This window comes from Pyxicephalus adspersus, chromosome 6 (assembly GCF_032062135.1).
Source record: "Pyxicephalus adspersus chromosome 6, UCB_Pads_2.0, whole genome shotgun sequence".
Lineage (NCBI taxonomy): Eukaryota > Metazoa > Chordata > Amphibia > Anura > Pyxicephalidae > Pyxicephalus > Pyxicephalus adspersus.
In genome coordinates, this window is record NC_092863.1 from 444,056 (window position 1) to 458,684 (window position 14,629).

Genomic DNA, 14,629 nt, shown 5'->3' on the forward strand with positions numbered 1-14,629 from the left:
GGAGGTTACTGAGCTGTACCTGGGTGTCTTTAGGGTTATTACCCGGTATCGGGACATGCCATCATATTACATGGATTGATTAGCAGAGGTTGGTGGTGCACTTGCGGTGAGTATAGGTTATTATGAGATGTCAAAGAACTGCTATAAAAAGGAAGGAAGGAGACAATCGGACAGTACAGAAGAGGGTGACGGGTGTAAATACACGTAGATCTGGGTGACTCACCCGCTTGGTGGCTCATGTCCCCGGGCCGCCCCGCTTCTCCGCCTGACAGCCTTAAAGACAAAGTTAATCGAGCTCCGATCACCAAGACTTCCCGGATCAGCACTCCATTCCGTCGCCTGGGAATCCTGTTTGCGGTTCGAGCCTCGTTCTCGGGCAATCCTAAATTGATTGGCTGCCATTTGTGATGATGCTGATTGGTGGAGATTACAGAGAAAGCCATGAGTTGTCATTGGAGTTTTAAAGAAACAATGTACAGGCCGTGTGTATAATATGTGTATATTGTGTGTATAATATGTGTGTGTAATGTATGGGCCGTGTGTATAATGTGTGTATATTGTGTGTATAATGTGTGTATAATGTATGGGCTGTGTGTATAGTGTGTATATTATGTGTATAATGTATATAATGTATGTACAATGTGTGTATATTGTGTGTATAATATGTGTATAATGTATGTACAATGTGTGTATATTATGTGTATATTGTGTGTATATGTGTGTATATTGTGTGTATATTATGTGTATAATGTATGTATAATGTGTGTATAATGTATGGGCCGTGTGTACAATGTGTGTGTAATGTATGGGCTGTGTGTATAATGTGTATACAATGTATGGGCTGTGTATATAATGTGTGTATAAAGTATGGGCTGTGTGTATAATGTGTGTGTAATGTATGGGCTGTGTGTATAATGTGTGTGTAATGTATGGGCTGTGTGTATAATGTGTGTGTAATGTATGGGCCGTGTGTACAATTTTAGTGGTACGCAGCTCTGGCCGGTGCCCCCCCAAAGGGTCCCCGCTGGGGGAACGCACTGGCCAAGTGGTGCGGACCATGTTCCCCTTACAGATTGCAGACTCAATGAAGTGAGCAGGTGGTGTCACCACCCACCCACTCTCCCATCACATTCTCATATCTGCGATGGGAGAGTGGGCGGGGTTATGACATCATTACGTCATTATGGGGGAAGGTTCTTCCCCTTTATGTGACACCCGGCTCCCCGTGCATGCGTGGTCCGGAGCCTGTAATTTTTTTGGTCCAGGGGATCAAAAAGGTTGGCAACCACTGGTCTAGATCACTCCTGATATACCTTGAAGATCTGAATCATTTCTTGGGGTGAAGTCCCATGAAGGTCTATGTAATTTTAGGTAACACAATGAAGTTCTGGAATACTCCTGTGAGTAGAAGAAGGTTTGCAGAATTTCTTGGCAGACAATCCCATCAAGGTCTAGATCAATGCAGGGGGTATTGTCCCATGAGGGTCTGGATCACTCCTTAAGTTTCAGTGCCACAAAGGTCTAAATTGCTCCAGGGGTTTCAGGTAAATGGAGGATTGAATCACTAGAAGTTATAGTCATATGAAATTCTGGGTCATTCCAGAGAGGACAGTCCAATAAAGGTCTGGGTCACTCCAGGGGGATTGTCCCCATAAAGCTCTGGATCACTCGTGGAGTTTTCATGTCTATTTTGCTCCAGTAGTTTCAGCTCCATGAAGGTTTGAATTACCTTACAGTCTCATAAAAGTGTGCATCATTCTGAAGAGGAAGACAGTCCCATGATGGTGTGGATAATTCTTAGCAGGATCGTCTCTCGAAGGTCAGAATCACTCCTGGGCATTTATCCCCATGAAGGTTCAAAACACTTTTGGGGGAACAGTCTAACGAAGGTCCGGATCCCTGCAGGTTTGACTGTCCCATATCCATCTTGATTACTTTATGTCCTGGTTCTCCTATGGAATGGAGTCTTATGAAGCTCTGTATCACTTTTTGGGGACAGTCCCGTGAAGGTCCGACAATTTTTGGGGGGGATTGTCTTTAAACTGTCTTTGTTACTTCTAGAGGTCTAATTGCCTTTATAAGTAGCAGTACTATAAAGGTCCCCGTGATCCTTAAAATGACAGTCCCATAAAGTTGTGGATCTCTCCATTCTTGTCAGTCCTATGAAGGTCTGGATCACTCCTAGCATTACAGTCTTATAAGGGTCTGGATTACACCCGGAAGAACAGTCTCTTCATGGTTTAAATTGTTGAAGGCATTTCAGTCCAATTAAAGTCTGGATCTCTCCTGGTGTTAGTCCCACGATGGTCTATGTCACTCCTGGGATGACATTTCCATGCAGTTTGTGGATTGCTCCAGGAGAATAATTCTCATAAAGCTTTGAATCACTTCTGGGGTTACAGTTTCATGTAGGTCTAAATCACTCCTAGGTTTTTAGTCCAATAATACTGTAAATTACCTCTAAAGTTACAGTTCACTGAAGATCATTATCACTACTGGGATAGACAGTCCCTTAATAGTCTGAATGAAGGGTGCCCAAAGATCCGATCCCCTGCTCTTTGTCTTGCAGGGGATGGGTCGTGTATCTCCTTTCTTTCTTCTATAGGATGGTGCTGCCAGGAGATTGGGCTTGTCCTATAGACCTATCAGCTGCACCCCGCCAGCAGCTGTGTCTGTGTCCATGCAGCTGTCATTATCCCCATGTATAAACCTTCATATCTCCTACACTGAGTGTCATAGAAATGTGATATTTTCAGGGTACACCAGGGGACCATAAGAAATGGTAATAAACCAAATTTCTGCCCCCTAAACATAACAAGTTGCCAAATACAGGGTCACAAGCATAAAATCCTAATAACCAGCAAGGATATCTTCACACTAAGGGGGCTTTTTTAGGACCTTGGTTCCCAAATTGAGTTTGCACGTTAGGGACCCCCCGGGGGCCACTTCTATGGCAATGATCATTGGAGTACTGTCAATTCGCTCTGTGCTGTGGTGCCCCAAATATATACTTGATTGTTCACAAAACTTCAAGGCTGCATTCAGACTGGCGGTGAGGTTGTGGTGCGGTTACCCAGCTGCTGGGGTGCCTGTTACACATAGCGGGGATGTTGGCAACTGGAAATATTGTGCGAGCCAGTAGGGAATGCCTTTTGTCCCCCTCCCCCCAATAAAATGTTGTCACACATAATATTAACCCCAATTTCTCTGTCAAAACAGGGAAATGTGACTGGGGGTGGGGGACTCTTATGGCTACCCATAAAATGTCATCACTACATCATCATCATAAGATACAAAAATCTATACCTGTCACACATAGCTGGCCACTTACCTTCTGTGACCCTAATTTCTCAGGAATGGGGAGATGAAGGGCCCTGAAGATGTAGCAGTAAGAACATGTACTCCTTGGCTATCTGTCATATGAATTACATTTCTCTGGAAATACTCATTGCAGAGATTGTGGGGTACAGAGGTTAGTGGCCCCCTATAACTAACAGGACACATTGTATGTGTAGTTTCTGCTCTGTAGTACAGGAATGCTGAGCGGGGAGCAATATCTGACCGGCCAGCACTGTATGATAGCTTTAGTATCTTTCATTAATAACATATTGCATATAATGGCGAGTGCAGAAATTCCTGATTTGGCAATTCCTTTATTTGGTGCATGTACGTTACCCTAACTAGAAACATTTTAAATTAATTTCATTTTAAATTCAAACTATTCCAGTTTTACACATCTTTAAAGTTTGTTTGCATTGTGGCCCTCAAGTTTTATCTAAATCAGAGGGGTCAATCCCGAGCCTAGCAAGCAGCAAAACTAATCTGATACTTGTGGTTCTGGAACATGTCTTTTTATTACCTACATCTAGTCTGCTGTCTTCTGAAATGTGAGACATAGGCATTTTTGGGTTCCACCTGCTAGGTAATATAGCTCCTAATACAGGTCTATCAGCCTTCCTGTTAAACTGTGTCCAGTCCCTGTGCTATTGGTTTGCTTAGCTTGGGCTCCAGTTCTCGTGTGTCCCAGCATTCTTGTGTACAGTCTCTCCGGTGTTGACTTGATTGGATGACTAGGTTGTCCCTATCCTCTCTTGCTTACTACGTGCTCTGGTTTTTGGCCTGTTCCTGTTTATGAGTTTGCTTGTTGATTTGGTACAATGCTGCCATCGGTCAGCTGCCATCTGCACTGCTGTGTCTTATGCTGCGTACACACTTCCAATAATTATCATTGGAGACGAATGACTGATCGGCCGAAAATTCTTCACAACAAACGTGACCAACGACGCCGACGAACGAGGATTGATGTTGGACATGAACGACCGTCACGGCGGATCTGATTGGCTGACGATTGTTTGCTATCTATCGTGTGTGCGGTCATTCAGTGATCGTGCATGTTTCTGCGGTACACTTTCCACTTTTTGAACAATCATATCGTTACAGCATGTACAGAATTGTGCACAATGCGACCGCTCAAATATAATCGTGCATAATCGTTGATCGGTCGCAATCATTCGTTTTCTAACCATAATTACTAGAAGTGTGTACCTAGCTTTAGGGCTCCAACCTTTGAAGCCATCACCTCTACTGGGATGCACAGTTCTCTGCAGCCCTATTTTGGTGGGTGGAACGCCCGGCAATTGTGCCACCCCGCCCACCTCTCATCATTAGCTTTAGTCCTGTGAAGGGATCACGGAGGTGCACAGCTGTCATCTGTTCAGACAATTAGAGCTGCTGATGAGAAGTGGGCGAGGGAGAAGAGCACAGCTCAGCCTTGATGGGGTGGGGACACACATCTGGTAACTTGTGCTGTGTGTTGTATTAATAAAGAAAAGCTGCCTGTAAATGTATCTGCCTGGGTAGGTGTGTAATGATGTGATTGGCAGCACATTGTGATAGCTGTGTTTATGTACAAGCTGACAACTCACTGTGTACAAACCTTCATATCTCCATTGGTCATAATGACTTCAAAATGTCAGGGTGCACAGAAACCCCTCATAGCTACTAGTGATCAGCCTCCTATGGGGGATCACAAGTTTAAAAATCTACGAAAATTGAACTTTGAGGTTGCTGTTTCAAAAGCAAGTTCGCCCAGGAGCCCTTAATTGAAAATGCAAATTGGGGAGGCCAGGGCCACTTACATAGCAAGGAGCATTGGGGTGGGGCCCCTAAATTTATAAATACCTTTCACAAAACAATAACTTTTATACTACGCTACCCTGTCTGCTTCTGTTCCTTGAATCCCAATTTCTCTAGAACAATGGGATGTAAAAAACTGAAAATATGGGTGCAAGTGGGGGACACCCTTCACTAACACTCCCGAAAATGTTATTACGATAGCACCATCAGATCATGAAAAACCCATTAAAGCGAGCTGCCCCATTACTGCCCACTTCTAACACTTGAATCCCAATTTCTGTGGGAGGTGGTAAAAATTATGGGGAACGTGTGTGGATAATATCACCTATAACTTCATCACTATGACATTATTAGAACATAAACTCTGCTCACTAAAACAAAATTGGGGTTCAGGTATTGGAAGGGCACAGTCAGAAATGCATTTTGATGGGTAGAGTTTTTTTATGTTCTAATTTAGGAGGGTTTAAACATGTGTCCCCTATTTGCACCTTTATTTTCTGTTTCCTGCCCAAGGAAGGGAGGCAGACAGGGTAGCATAGTATGACAGTTATGGTTTTGTGAAAGGTAGGTATAAATTTGGGGGCTCAAGCCCAATGCTCTTTGCTATATAAGTGGCCCCGGGGCTCCTAGACAAACCTGCCTTTAAAACAGCAACCACAATGTTCCACTTTTACAAGTTTTTGAATTTTTTTTGGTTGAAATTTTAGTTACTAGTAGCTATGTGGGTCCTCTGTGTACCCTGAAGTTTTCATGTCATACATTAGGATATACAAGGGTTTGCACACAGAGAGTTGTTAGGCTGCAGAATATGACAAGCAGCCATTACTGACACCGCTATCACACTGCTGGTAATGACGTCATTATATACTCTCACAGACACATTTCACAGGCAGGTTTTTTATTTTTATAGAATATAGATAGTGATGAGGATGGGAAACTGGCTGTTCTATCCCCATTTTGTTATCACAGCTTGCATCACCACATTTTAAAACTATAAGAAAAATATATATAAATATATATATATATATATATATATATATATATATAAATATAATATATATAGTGACTTCCCCTTTTATATAATGTAAAAAAATGCTTTTTTGTGTGTGGGTGGGGGGGGCTCCCTTTTAGCTTTTATTACCATGGTGGTAAAGACTGAATTCGCACCCTCCTGGGACATTTGTGTCACATATCCCAGGAGGATGCCCAATGTCGGCTCCAAGCGCAAAGGTTGTCTCTTCTTTATCTTCCCAGGAATACCATCATCCACTGACAGCAACATGGAAAAGCTCCACTCAAAATGGGATGTGTATGCCTAGACAGTGCCATGCAATTCTTCAGTCAGTCTGGATGAGAACAGTCACACCACGGGTAGGTTACTTACCATCATGTAAAAACAGATTTTGAGTTGTCCCTGCCACCTATACACTGGGGATGTGCTCACTGACAATGAGACCAATATTGTGGCTGCACTGCGTTCCAGCAATTTCATTCACATTCCCTGATTTGCATGTGTGTTGAATTTAGTAGTACACTGAAGAGCTACCCTGGCAAGATGTCCTGGTCATGGCTAGAAAGGACTGCACCCACTTTAGCAAATCCAACACTGCAAAAAAATGCAATTGTGGCCTTAAAAATGTTTTCCCAATGCACAAAATGATCTGCTACCCTGCTTATTTTCATGTTAGAAGTTACTGTACTGGCTAAAAGTTTTGGCAGTGACACAAATATGTTTTGCAAGCTTTGCTACTTCAGCATATTTAGATATTTTTCCCGTGTCTATGGTATACTGAAGGACAATTTTAACATGTCCTTTAACACATTTTAAGTGTCAAATGCTTTTCCTGGTAACATATTACATTTATTTATATATTTACAGTGTTGATCCTTCTTCCCAACATCTGGCATGCTGCATATCAGCTTCTGTGCCAAATCCGGACTGTTGGTGATCCATTCTTGCTTTGTTAGTTCTTGGAGTTGATCTGGGCTTCTTCTTGTCCATCTGCTTCATGAGCACGTGATTTCATGTGAATAATATCTGGGGAGATTCCTGGCCACGTTTCCAAAATGTTACGATCCCTGAGTCAATATATCACTTTTTTCATTTGACATTGTGCTCTATCATGCTTGGAAATGCACAGATCTTCAGCTAATTGCATCTGGATTGTGGGGGGAAGTGGCTCTTGGGGACGTTTTGATACCATTCTTTATTCATGGACGTTTTCTCAGAACTGTGAGTTAGCCCACTCACTTGGATGAGAAGCAACCCCACACATGGATTGTCTCAGGATTTTTCATTGTTTAATGACACGGGACTCATGGGAGTGTTCACTTTTTCTTCTCAAGGCTCTCACTTTTCCAGATGTCCCAAACATTTAGAAAGAGGATTCATCAGAGAAAATAACCTTTTCCTTTGTAATTCCTTCAGAATTTCAGTCTGTCTTTGATGGTTTTCTTGGTAAGAAGTGGCTTTTTTGCTGCAACGTGACATCACTGCTCACTGGGTGTGTAGATTTACTCACATTCACCTGCCGGAATATTCACTGGTGGTCACACAGTTCTGTAGCTTGGAGATGGTCCTGGCATTTTCTGGATACTTGTATATGTCCTGAAACAATCTTTACCATAACTGAATGATTCGTTTGGCATGATGGCTGCTTTCATTTGTTTTGTGGTAATCATTGCTAACTCAGTAAAATAATGATTGTAAACACATCTGACCCTGTTCAAAAGCAACGCTGTAACAATTCAGTCAGAATAAGATTTCAGCTGAGATTTCTGAGACATCAGCTACACCATTACCTGTGCTGATGATATGACTTTACTGAAATGTTAGCTAAACATTGTGTGCCAGGGCCAAAATTGTGTTTTGTAATAAAGGTACCTTTCATGCTCTTTGTAATGAATTAATATGCATGTCATTACTGAATAGCACATAAATGTGTTACAGTCCCAAAAACTATTCCTCTAGGAGTGACAGTCCCATGTAGGGCTGAATCACTACGCGGGAATCAAACACATGTTGATATAGATCACACCAGAGAGATCGGTCAAAGACATGTCCTAAATACGCCAGGGGGGACAGCTTCATGGATGTCTGGGCATCTCCAGGTCTGACATTCATATGGGCAGAGTCCTTGCGTTACAGTCCCTTGAAGGTCAGTGTTACTCCTGGGTGGACATGAGCTGCAGTCCTGTGATCGTTCCAGAAGATTCAGTCATAATAAGGCCTGGAGTTTTAGACAAATGAGGGTCTGGTGCATGCCTTGGGAACCAGTCCTATGGTTGATCAGAATCTCTCTAGGGGAACCAGTCCAATCAAGGTCTGGACCACTCCAGTTGTAATGAGAGGGACAGTCCCATGATGACCATGAAAGTTTGGATCACTGCAGGATTGATATTTACAATATGAAATTCACTATATACTGCCAGAACAACTAAAATGTTTGATAATTTTATAGAAATAAATATTCTGCCACTTGACTTGAAGTCACATTTTAGACTTTTATGCAATACATTTTCCAAAAAGCTAACAATCTACCACTCATTTTATTATTACGGGTACAGTATACAATAGCTAGACAAATAAAAATGTGTGGATCAGAATCCAGCAGATTACAATCCAGGAATCCAGGGGTGCCATCTGGTAATCCAGTGTCACCAATGCTCACACTCATGACGGGTGATCACTAGAAGACCTAGTAATCCCACGATCCAAGGTCCAGAGAGTAGCATAAAGCCAACATTGAACTACAAGTCCCAGCAGTCCTGGTAATTAAATTGATCAGAAAAGCTCAAATGAAACTAGCAATCCCAGCAGTTTGAGAGCTAAAAATCTGAATAGCTGCAGACCGACAATATAATAGACCAGAAAGTCCCAGCATTCATATGGCAATACATAGCCAGTACAGATCTATAGGTGCCATCGATCCCATCATTCAGATAACAGCTGCTTCAGCAATGTTAAAATCTAGTAGTAAAAGCTTAAAACCTTAAGATCCGTTGTGTGCATTACTACAGCAAACTCCATTAGAATACTGACTCTTTTTTCAAAGCACAGGCCTGTGATATATATGTTATGAGGGATCAGCTCGGTGTCTGGGTGCTTGGGGTTTCCTGGGTGAACCCTCCAGCAGAAACAGAACAGCAAATTCTCAGTTTTGGTGCATATACTGTGTACATACTGTGAGGGAAAGAAGTATTTGATCCCCTGCTGATTGTGTACGTTTGCCCTCTGACAAAGAAATGACCGGTCTATAATTGTAATGGAAGGTTTATTGTAGCTGTGAGAGACGGAATAACAACAAAAGAACCCTCAAACACCCCGTGCTGAAATATCAGAGCTTGCTGTGCATTGTAATGAGTGAATATTATTTGATCCCTTATCATCCAGCAAGATTTCCGGCTCCCAGGTGTCTCCCCTGTATGCAGGTAAGGAGCTGAGATTAGGAAAACCTTCTGTAAGGGATCCAAGCTTGTTACAGTACCTGTATATAAGACACCTGTCCACCATGGCCAAGACCAAAGAGCAGTCGACGGATGTCAGGGACAAGATTGTCGACCTACACAAGGCAGGACCGGGCTACAAGACTATCGGCAAGCAGCTTGGTGAGAAGGTGACAACAGTTGGCGCCATAATTCACAAATGGAAGAAACACAAAATAACTGTCAATCTCCCTCGGTCTGGGGCCCCATGCAGGATCTCCCCTCCTGGAGTTTCAATGATGATGTGAACGGTGACGAAGCACCCAGAACTACACGGGGGAACTTGTCAATGATCTCAGGGCAGCTGGGACCATAGTCACCAAGAAAACAATTGGTAACACACTGCGCCATGACGGCCTGAAATCTTGCAGAGCCCGCAAGGTCCCCCTGCTCATACAGCACATGTACGGGCCCGTCTGCAGTTTGCCAATGAACATCTGAATGATCCAGAGGAGAACTGGGTGAAAGTGTTGTGGTCAGATAAGACCAAAATTCAGCTCTTTGGCATCAACTCAACTCGTCATGTTTGGAGGAGGAGGAATGCTGCCTATGACCCCAAGAACACCATCCCCACCATCAAACATGGAGGGGGCCACATTATGCTTTGGGGGTGTTTTTCTGCTAAGGGGACAGGACACCTTCACCGCATCGAAGGGACAATGGACAGGGCCATGTACCATCAAATCTTGGGTGAGCACCTCCTTCCCTCAGCCAGGGCATTGAAAATGGGTCATGGATGGGTATTCCAGCATGACAATGACCCAAAACACACGGCCAAGGCAACAAAGGAGCGGCTCAAGAAGAAGCACATGAAGGTCCTGGAGTGGCCTAGCCCATAGAAAATCTGTGGAGGGAGCTGAAGGTTCCAGTTACCAAACATCAGCCTCAAAACCTTACTGACTTGGAGAGGATCTGCAAAGAGCAGTGGGACAAAATCCCTCCTGAGATGTGTGCAAACCTGGGGCCAACTACAAGAAACGTCTGACCTCTGTGATTGCCACCAAGTACTAAGTCATCTTTTGCGAAGGGATCAAATATTATTCACTCATTACAATGCACAGCAAGCTCTGATATTTCAGCACGGGGTGTTTGAGGGTTCTTTTGTTGTTTTTCTGTCTCACAGCTACAATAAACCTTCCATTACAATTAAAGACCGGTCATTTCTTTGTCAGAGGGCAAACATACAAAATCAGCAGGGGATGAAATACTTCTTCCCCTCATTGTATATACTTTTATGTATATTACATATATGTATATTACATATACATTCCAGTCAGTGATTTTCTACAATGGGTTGGTAATGCCTTCTGTTAAGGTCCATGGTACTTTTCATATACACTGGTCTTGGTATGTACTGCATTTCATTGTCTCTCAGCTACACAAATGGTTCTGTATTGGGAAAAACGAGGAGATATGATTGGGTGGAACATGCTACTGGGGGCTGGAGGGGGTTCTGGCAGTACTTTGGTTCCTTTCACACAGGAAGAATCACAGACTCAGCACTCACTCTGAAGATTTTCAAGGAAAAATAAATTGCTGTCCCCAACTGTTCTGAACGAGGGACTCTCCTTCCCTGACCTGCGGAGGTAAGAGTAATGTAACTACTGCAAATGTGTGTATACATGTAATCAGTAATTGTGTGTATACCGAATATATTCACTACTAGTATGTATATAGATGTGTATACCGAATATATTCACTACTAGTATGTATATAGATAATAATCCGTATTATGGTGTATACATGTAATCAGTACTGGTGTGTACATAAAGTATATTTTTTAGTATTATGTATACAGAAAGTAATCAGTACTACTATATATATAGAGAATAATCAGTAGTATTGTCTATTTACCGGGTGTAATTAGTACTAGGGTGTATACAGAGGGTAATCGGTGTGTACATTTCTCTCCCTCTTCTCTCCTTCTCTCTCTTCTCTCTCTCCCCCTCTCTCTTATGTATCTCTCTTCTCTCTCTCCCCTGCTCTCCTTCTCTCTCTCTTCTGTCTCTCTCTCCCCCTCTCTCTTGTCTCTTCTGTCTCTCTCTCCTTCTCTCTCCCCTTCTCTCTCTTCTCTCCCTCTTCTGTCTCTCTCTCCCCCTTCTCTCTCTCTTCTGTCTCTCTCCCTCTATCTCTCTCTTGTCTCTTCTGTCTCCCCCCCTCTCCCCCTCTCCTCTCTCTCTCCTCTCTCTCTCTCTCTCTTGTCTCTTCTGTCTCTCTCCCCTCTCTCTCTCCTGTCTCTCCCCCTCTCTCGGCTCTCTCTCTTGTCTCTTTTGTCTCTCCCCCCTCTCTCTCTTCTGTCTCTCCCCCCTCTCTCTCCCTACCTCTCTCTCTCTCTCTTGTCTCTTCTGTCTCTCTCCCCCTCACCCCCTCTCTCTCCTTCTCTCTCTCTCTTCTGTCTCTCTCCCCCTCTCTCTTCTGTCTTTCCCCCCTCTCCCCCCCTCTCTCTCTCTTGTCCTCTCCCTCTCTCTCTCCCCCCCCTCTCTCCCCCTCTCCTCTCCCTCTATCTTCCTCTTGCCCTCTCTGTCTCTTCTCCCCCCTCTCTCTCTCCCCCCCCTCTCTCTCTCTCTCCCTCTCTCTCTCTCGTCTCTTCTGTCTCTCTCTCTTTCTTATTCTGATGATATCTGATATGGTAACATCTGGAATAGAAACCTTGGACCTCCTCCCCGATGGATGGGGAACAATTCATGTTTTGTATTATTTGTAGTAGTGTTTTGGGCCAGTTCCTGTTTTTCTTGGAGTATATGTGCATCCCCCAATGAAATGCTGGAAGAATGCTGGAAGAATGTGTTTCTATTCAGATGGAATGAGTAACCCTAGCTGATAACTTGTTACACACAGCAGTCAGTGTCCTTAGTAAAGATGCTGAGCTGTGTGATGACACGTATAGAGGCTTAAACTGCTATTATTTTATTAGAAAACCTATTTTCTGATGATTAGATGTGGAGTGATGATTAGCAGTTTTCATCTCATCCCACCCAAACGATTGGAAGGACAGAACATCTTACACCCCTGTTCCCCTTTTTGGCAAATACTGATTAATAAATCAGGCCAGTGGAGTGCAGAATTGGTAGCGGATCTGCTTGTGTGTGCTAGGCTTTACCTTTGTTTTAGAACAGTAATTTAAATCCATAGTACACTGCTTTGTAGGTGTTTTATTCTATTCCTGAAGTTCTTGTTGTGTAATTGGCAGTACAATAGAGCCACTGTGGGCAGTACTGCTTACAGCACAGAGTTGTTTTGTCTATAACAATTGGTTCTTGTATGAAAAATTGTATCTATTGATGTCTCACTCGTTATGTTTTAGATGTCCATGGGAAGAGAGCCTAGCTTGTTTTATCAGACTCTCTTTCTGCTTTGGAAGAATCTTCTGCTGAAATGGCGGAGAAAATGGCATGCTCTTCTGGTAAGTACTACTTCCCAAGATTGCCCTCTCAATGATTGCCTCATTGTTCACTTTCTCAAGGGTCACCCCAAGGTTTGCCCTCCCAAATGTCCCCCTTTGTTTACCCTCCCAAGAGTCAACCGATTGTTAGCGCACTCAAGGGTCACCCCCATTGTTTGCCCACCCACATCACACACATTGTTTGTACTCCCAACGGTCCCCGTTTGTCTGTACTCCAAGGGGTCCCTTATCTGGCAAGGGTTTCTAGATTGTTTACCCTCCTAAGAGTTTCTTGATTGTACTCCGAAGTGTCCCTCCATTGCTACGCTCCCAAGGGTCACCTTTTTTATATGGGCTGTTTTTCAGAAAACAAGGTGACCAGGTGTAGGAGAAATTTAGCACCTTGTCTCTGGGATAACACATTACAAACATACACTTGGGTCATGTAATGCATAGGGAAATCTGAACGTTTTTGGAATAGGAGCAAGTATGAAGAATTGTTTTAACTTGTCAAAAGGAGCTTATGCTACATTTCCCTAAGTGAAGCAAAAATGTTGGCGGATGAGTGGAGTAATAGGAAGTTAGATGGAGGAGAAATTGCTTATGAATTTCCTATAAAAATGAGCAAATCCAACAGATCTTTGGACACCTTTCTTATCAGAAGTCCCTAGCTAGTTCAGAATAACAGAAACTTTCTGTGAAACAATGGAAATATCATTTTTAGAGATTATAAAGTACTGAACTGATGATTTTTCACATTTTCCTGCCTCAGCATACAGTTCATGAACTCTTACTTTCTCAAGAACCTTTTGATGCTGAAATAAACCTAAAGACTAAAAACAATTGGAAAATGATCGAGGAAGTCCTAAAAATATCATTATTAAGGTGTTGAAAGGTAGCTGGGCCATTACATTGAGAAGAGCAGTACCAGCTACTGAAAGCAGCCAATTCTAGCACCAAAAGCTGTCTTTGTCAAGGGAAAGTTTATTTCTTAAATAAATGTCAACTGTTAGGTTAATATTACGATTGTAAGAGAACAGACACCAACATACTATTAGCATGGGTCTACAACAATTCTTTTGGCCCAATGGAACAGGAATGGTATGTTTCCAGATGATCAGAAGATGGAGGGATTTTGTTTTTTAATCCCTGCAGTGCAATGATAACTGGATGGAGAATGTAGAGGGAAAGTGGAGAATTTAGTCTATGTTCAAGAACTTGTGAATGCCCCAGAAAATTGACACGAGTACTGGAATAGTTTTGTTAACTACAGTGTGAAGAGGTGGACTTTTTGGTTTCAGAATCTGCTGTTGGGTAGCATCCATGAAACAGCTGCAGGCACCTAAATGCAAGATGGCTGAAACTTCTAGAGAATTTTCAAAAGCTGAAAGATTAGAGGAGAGGATAGATGATCAAGACTCAGGCAGAACCTGATGAGTTATTTCAGGCTCCATGTGTTTATTAGCTAACTGGTGATCAGTTGCCAGTTGAATCAAATTTTCCAGAGTGTTTGGGACCCCAACATGAGCAAGCTTATCTTTTAGACAGTCCAAAATGGAAATCATGAAGGTGAGCTGATTCGTGTTAAAGCGTACCTAAACTCCGAATTGTCACTTGTTGTCTATC

The 14,629-nt window shown here is 42.9% G+C and overlaps 2 protein-coding genes and 1 long non-coding RNA gene across 6 annotated transcripts in view; 2 read left to right on the plus strand and 1 right to left on the minus strand.

Annotated features, from left to right (window-relative positions):
- The window catches only part of TEX2 (testis expressed 2), a 23,689-nt gene extending 23,339 nt beyond the window's left edge, over window positions 1-350 (minus strand). For both annotated transcript variants that reach the window (XM_072414062.1, XM_072414055.1), the window contains exon 1: window positions 224-350. The gene's annotated coding sequence lies outside the window, so the exon portion shown is untranslated. The remainder of the gene's footprint in view (window positions 1-223) is intronic.
- Window positions 351-6,388: 6,038 nt separating this feature from the next.
- LOC140332846 (uncharacterized) lies at window positions 6,389-8,042 on the plus strand. Its single transcript, XR_011921230.1, has 2 exons — window positions 6,389-6,507; window positions 7,016-8,042. It is a non-coding gene; the product is annotated as an uncharacterized lncRNA (long non-coding RNA).
- Window positions 8,043-10,858: 2,816 nt separating this feature from the next.
- The window catches only part of LOC140332848 (ABC-type organic anion transporter ABCA8-like), a 53,600-nt gene continuing 49,829 nt past the window's right edge, over window positions 10,859-14,629 (plus strand). The window contains exons 1-2 of one of the 3 annotated variants that reach the window (XM_072414064.1): window positions 10,859-11,207; window positions 12,926-13,024. In XM_072414064.1, the coding sequence (XP_072270165.1) occupies window positions 12,926-13,024 (99 nt within the window). In that variant the 5' untranslated portion in view covers window positions 10,859-11,207. Of the gene's footprint in view, window positions 11,208-12,925; window positions 13,025-14,629 lie in introns of those variants that run through there. The other 2 variants (XM_072414065.1, XM_072414067.1) reach the window with 2 other exon arrangements.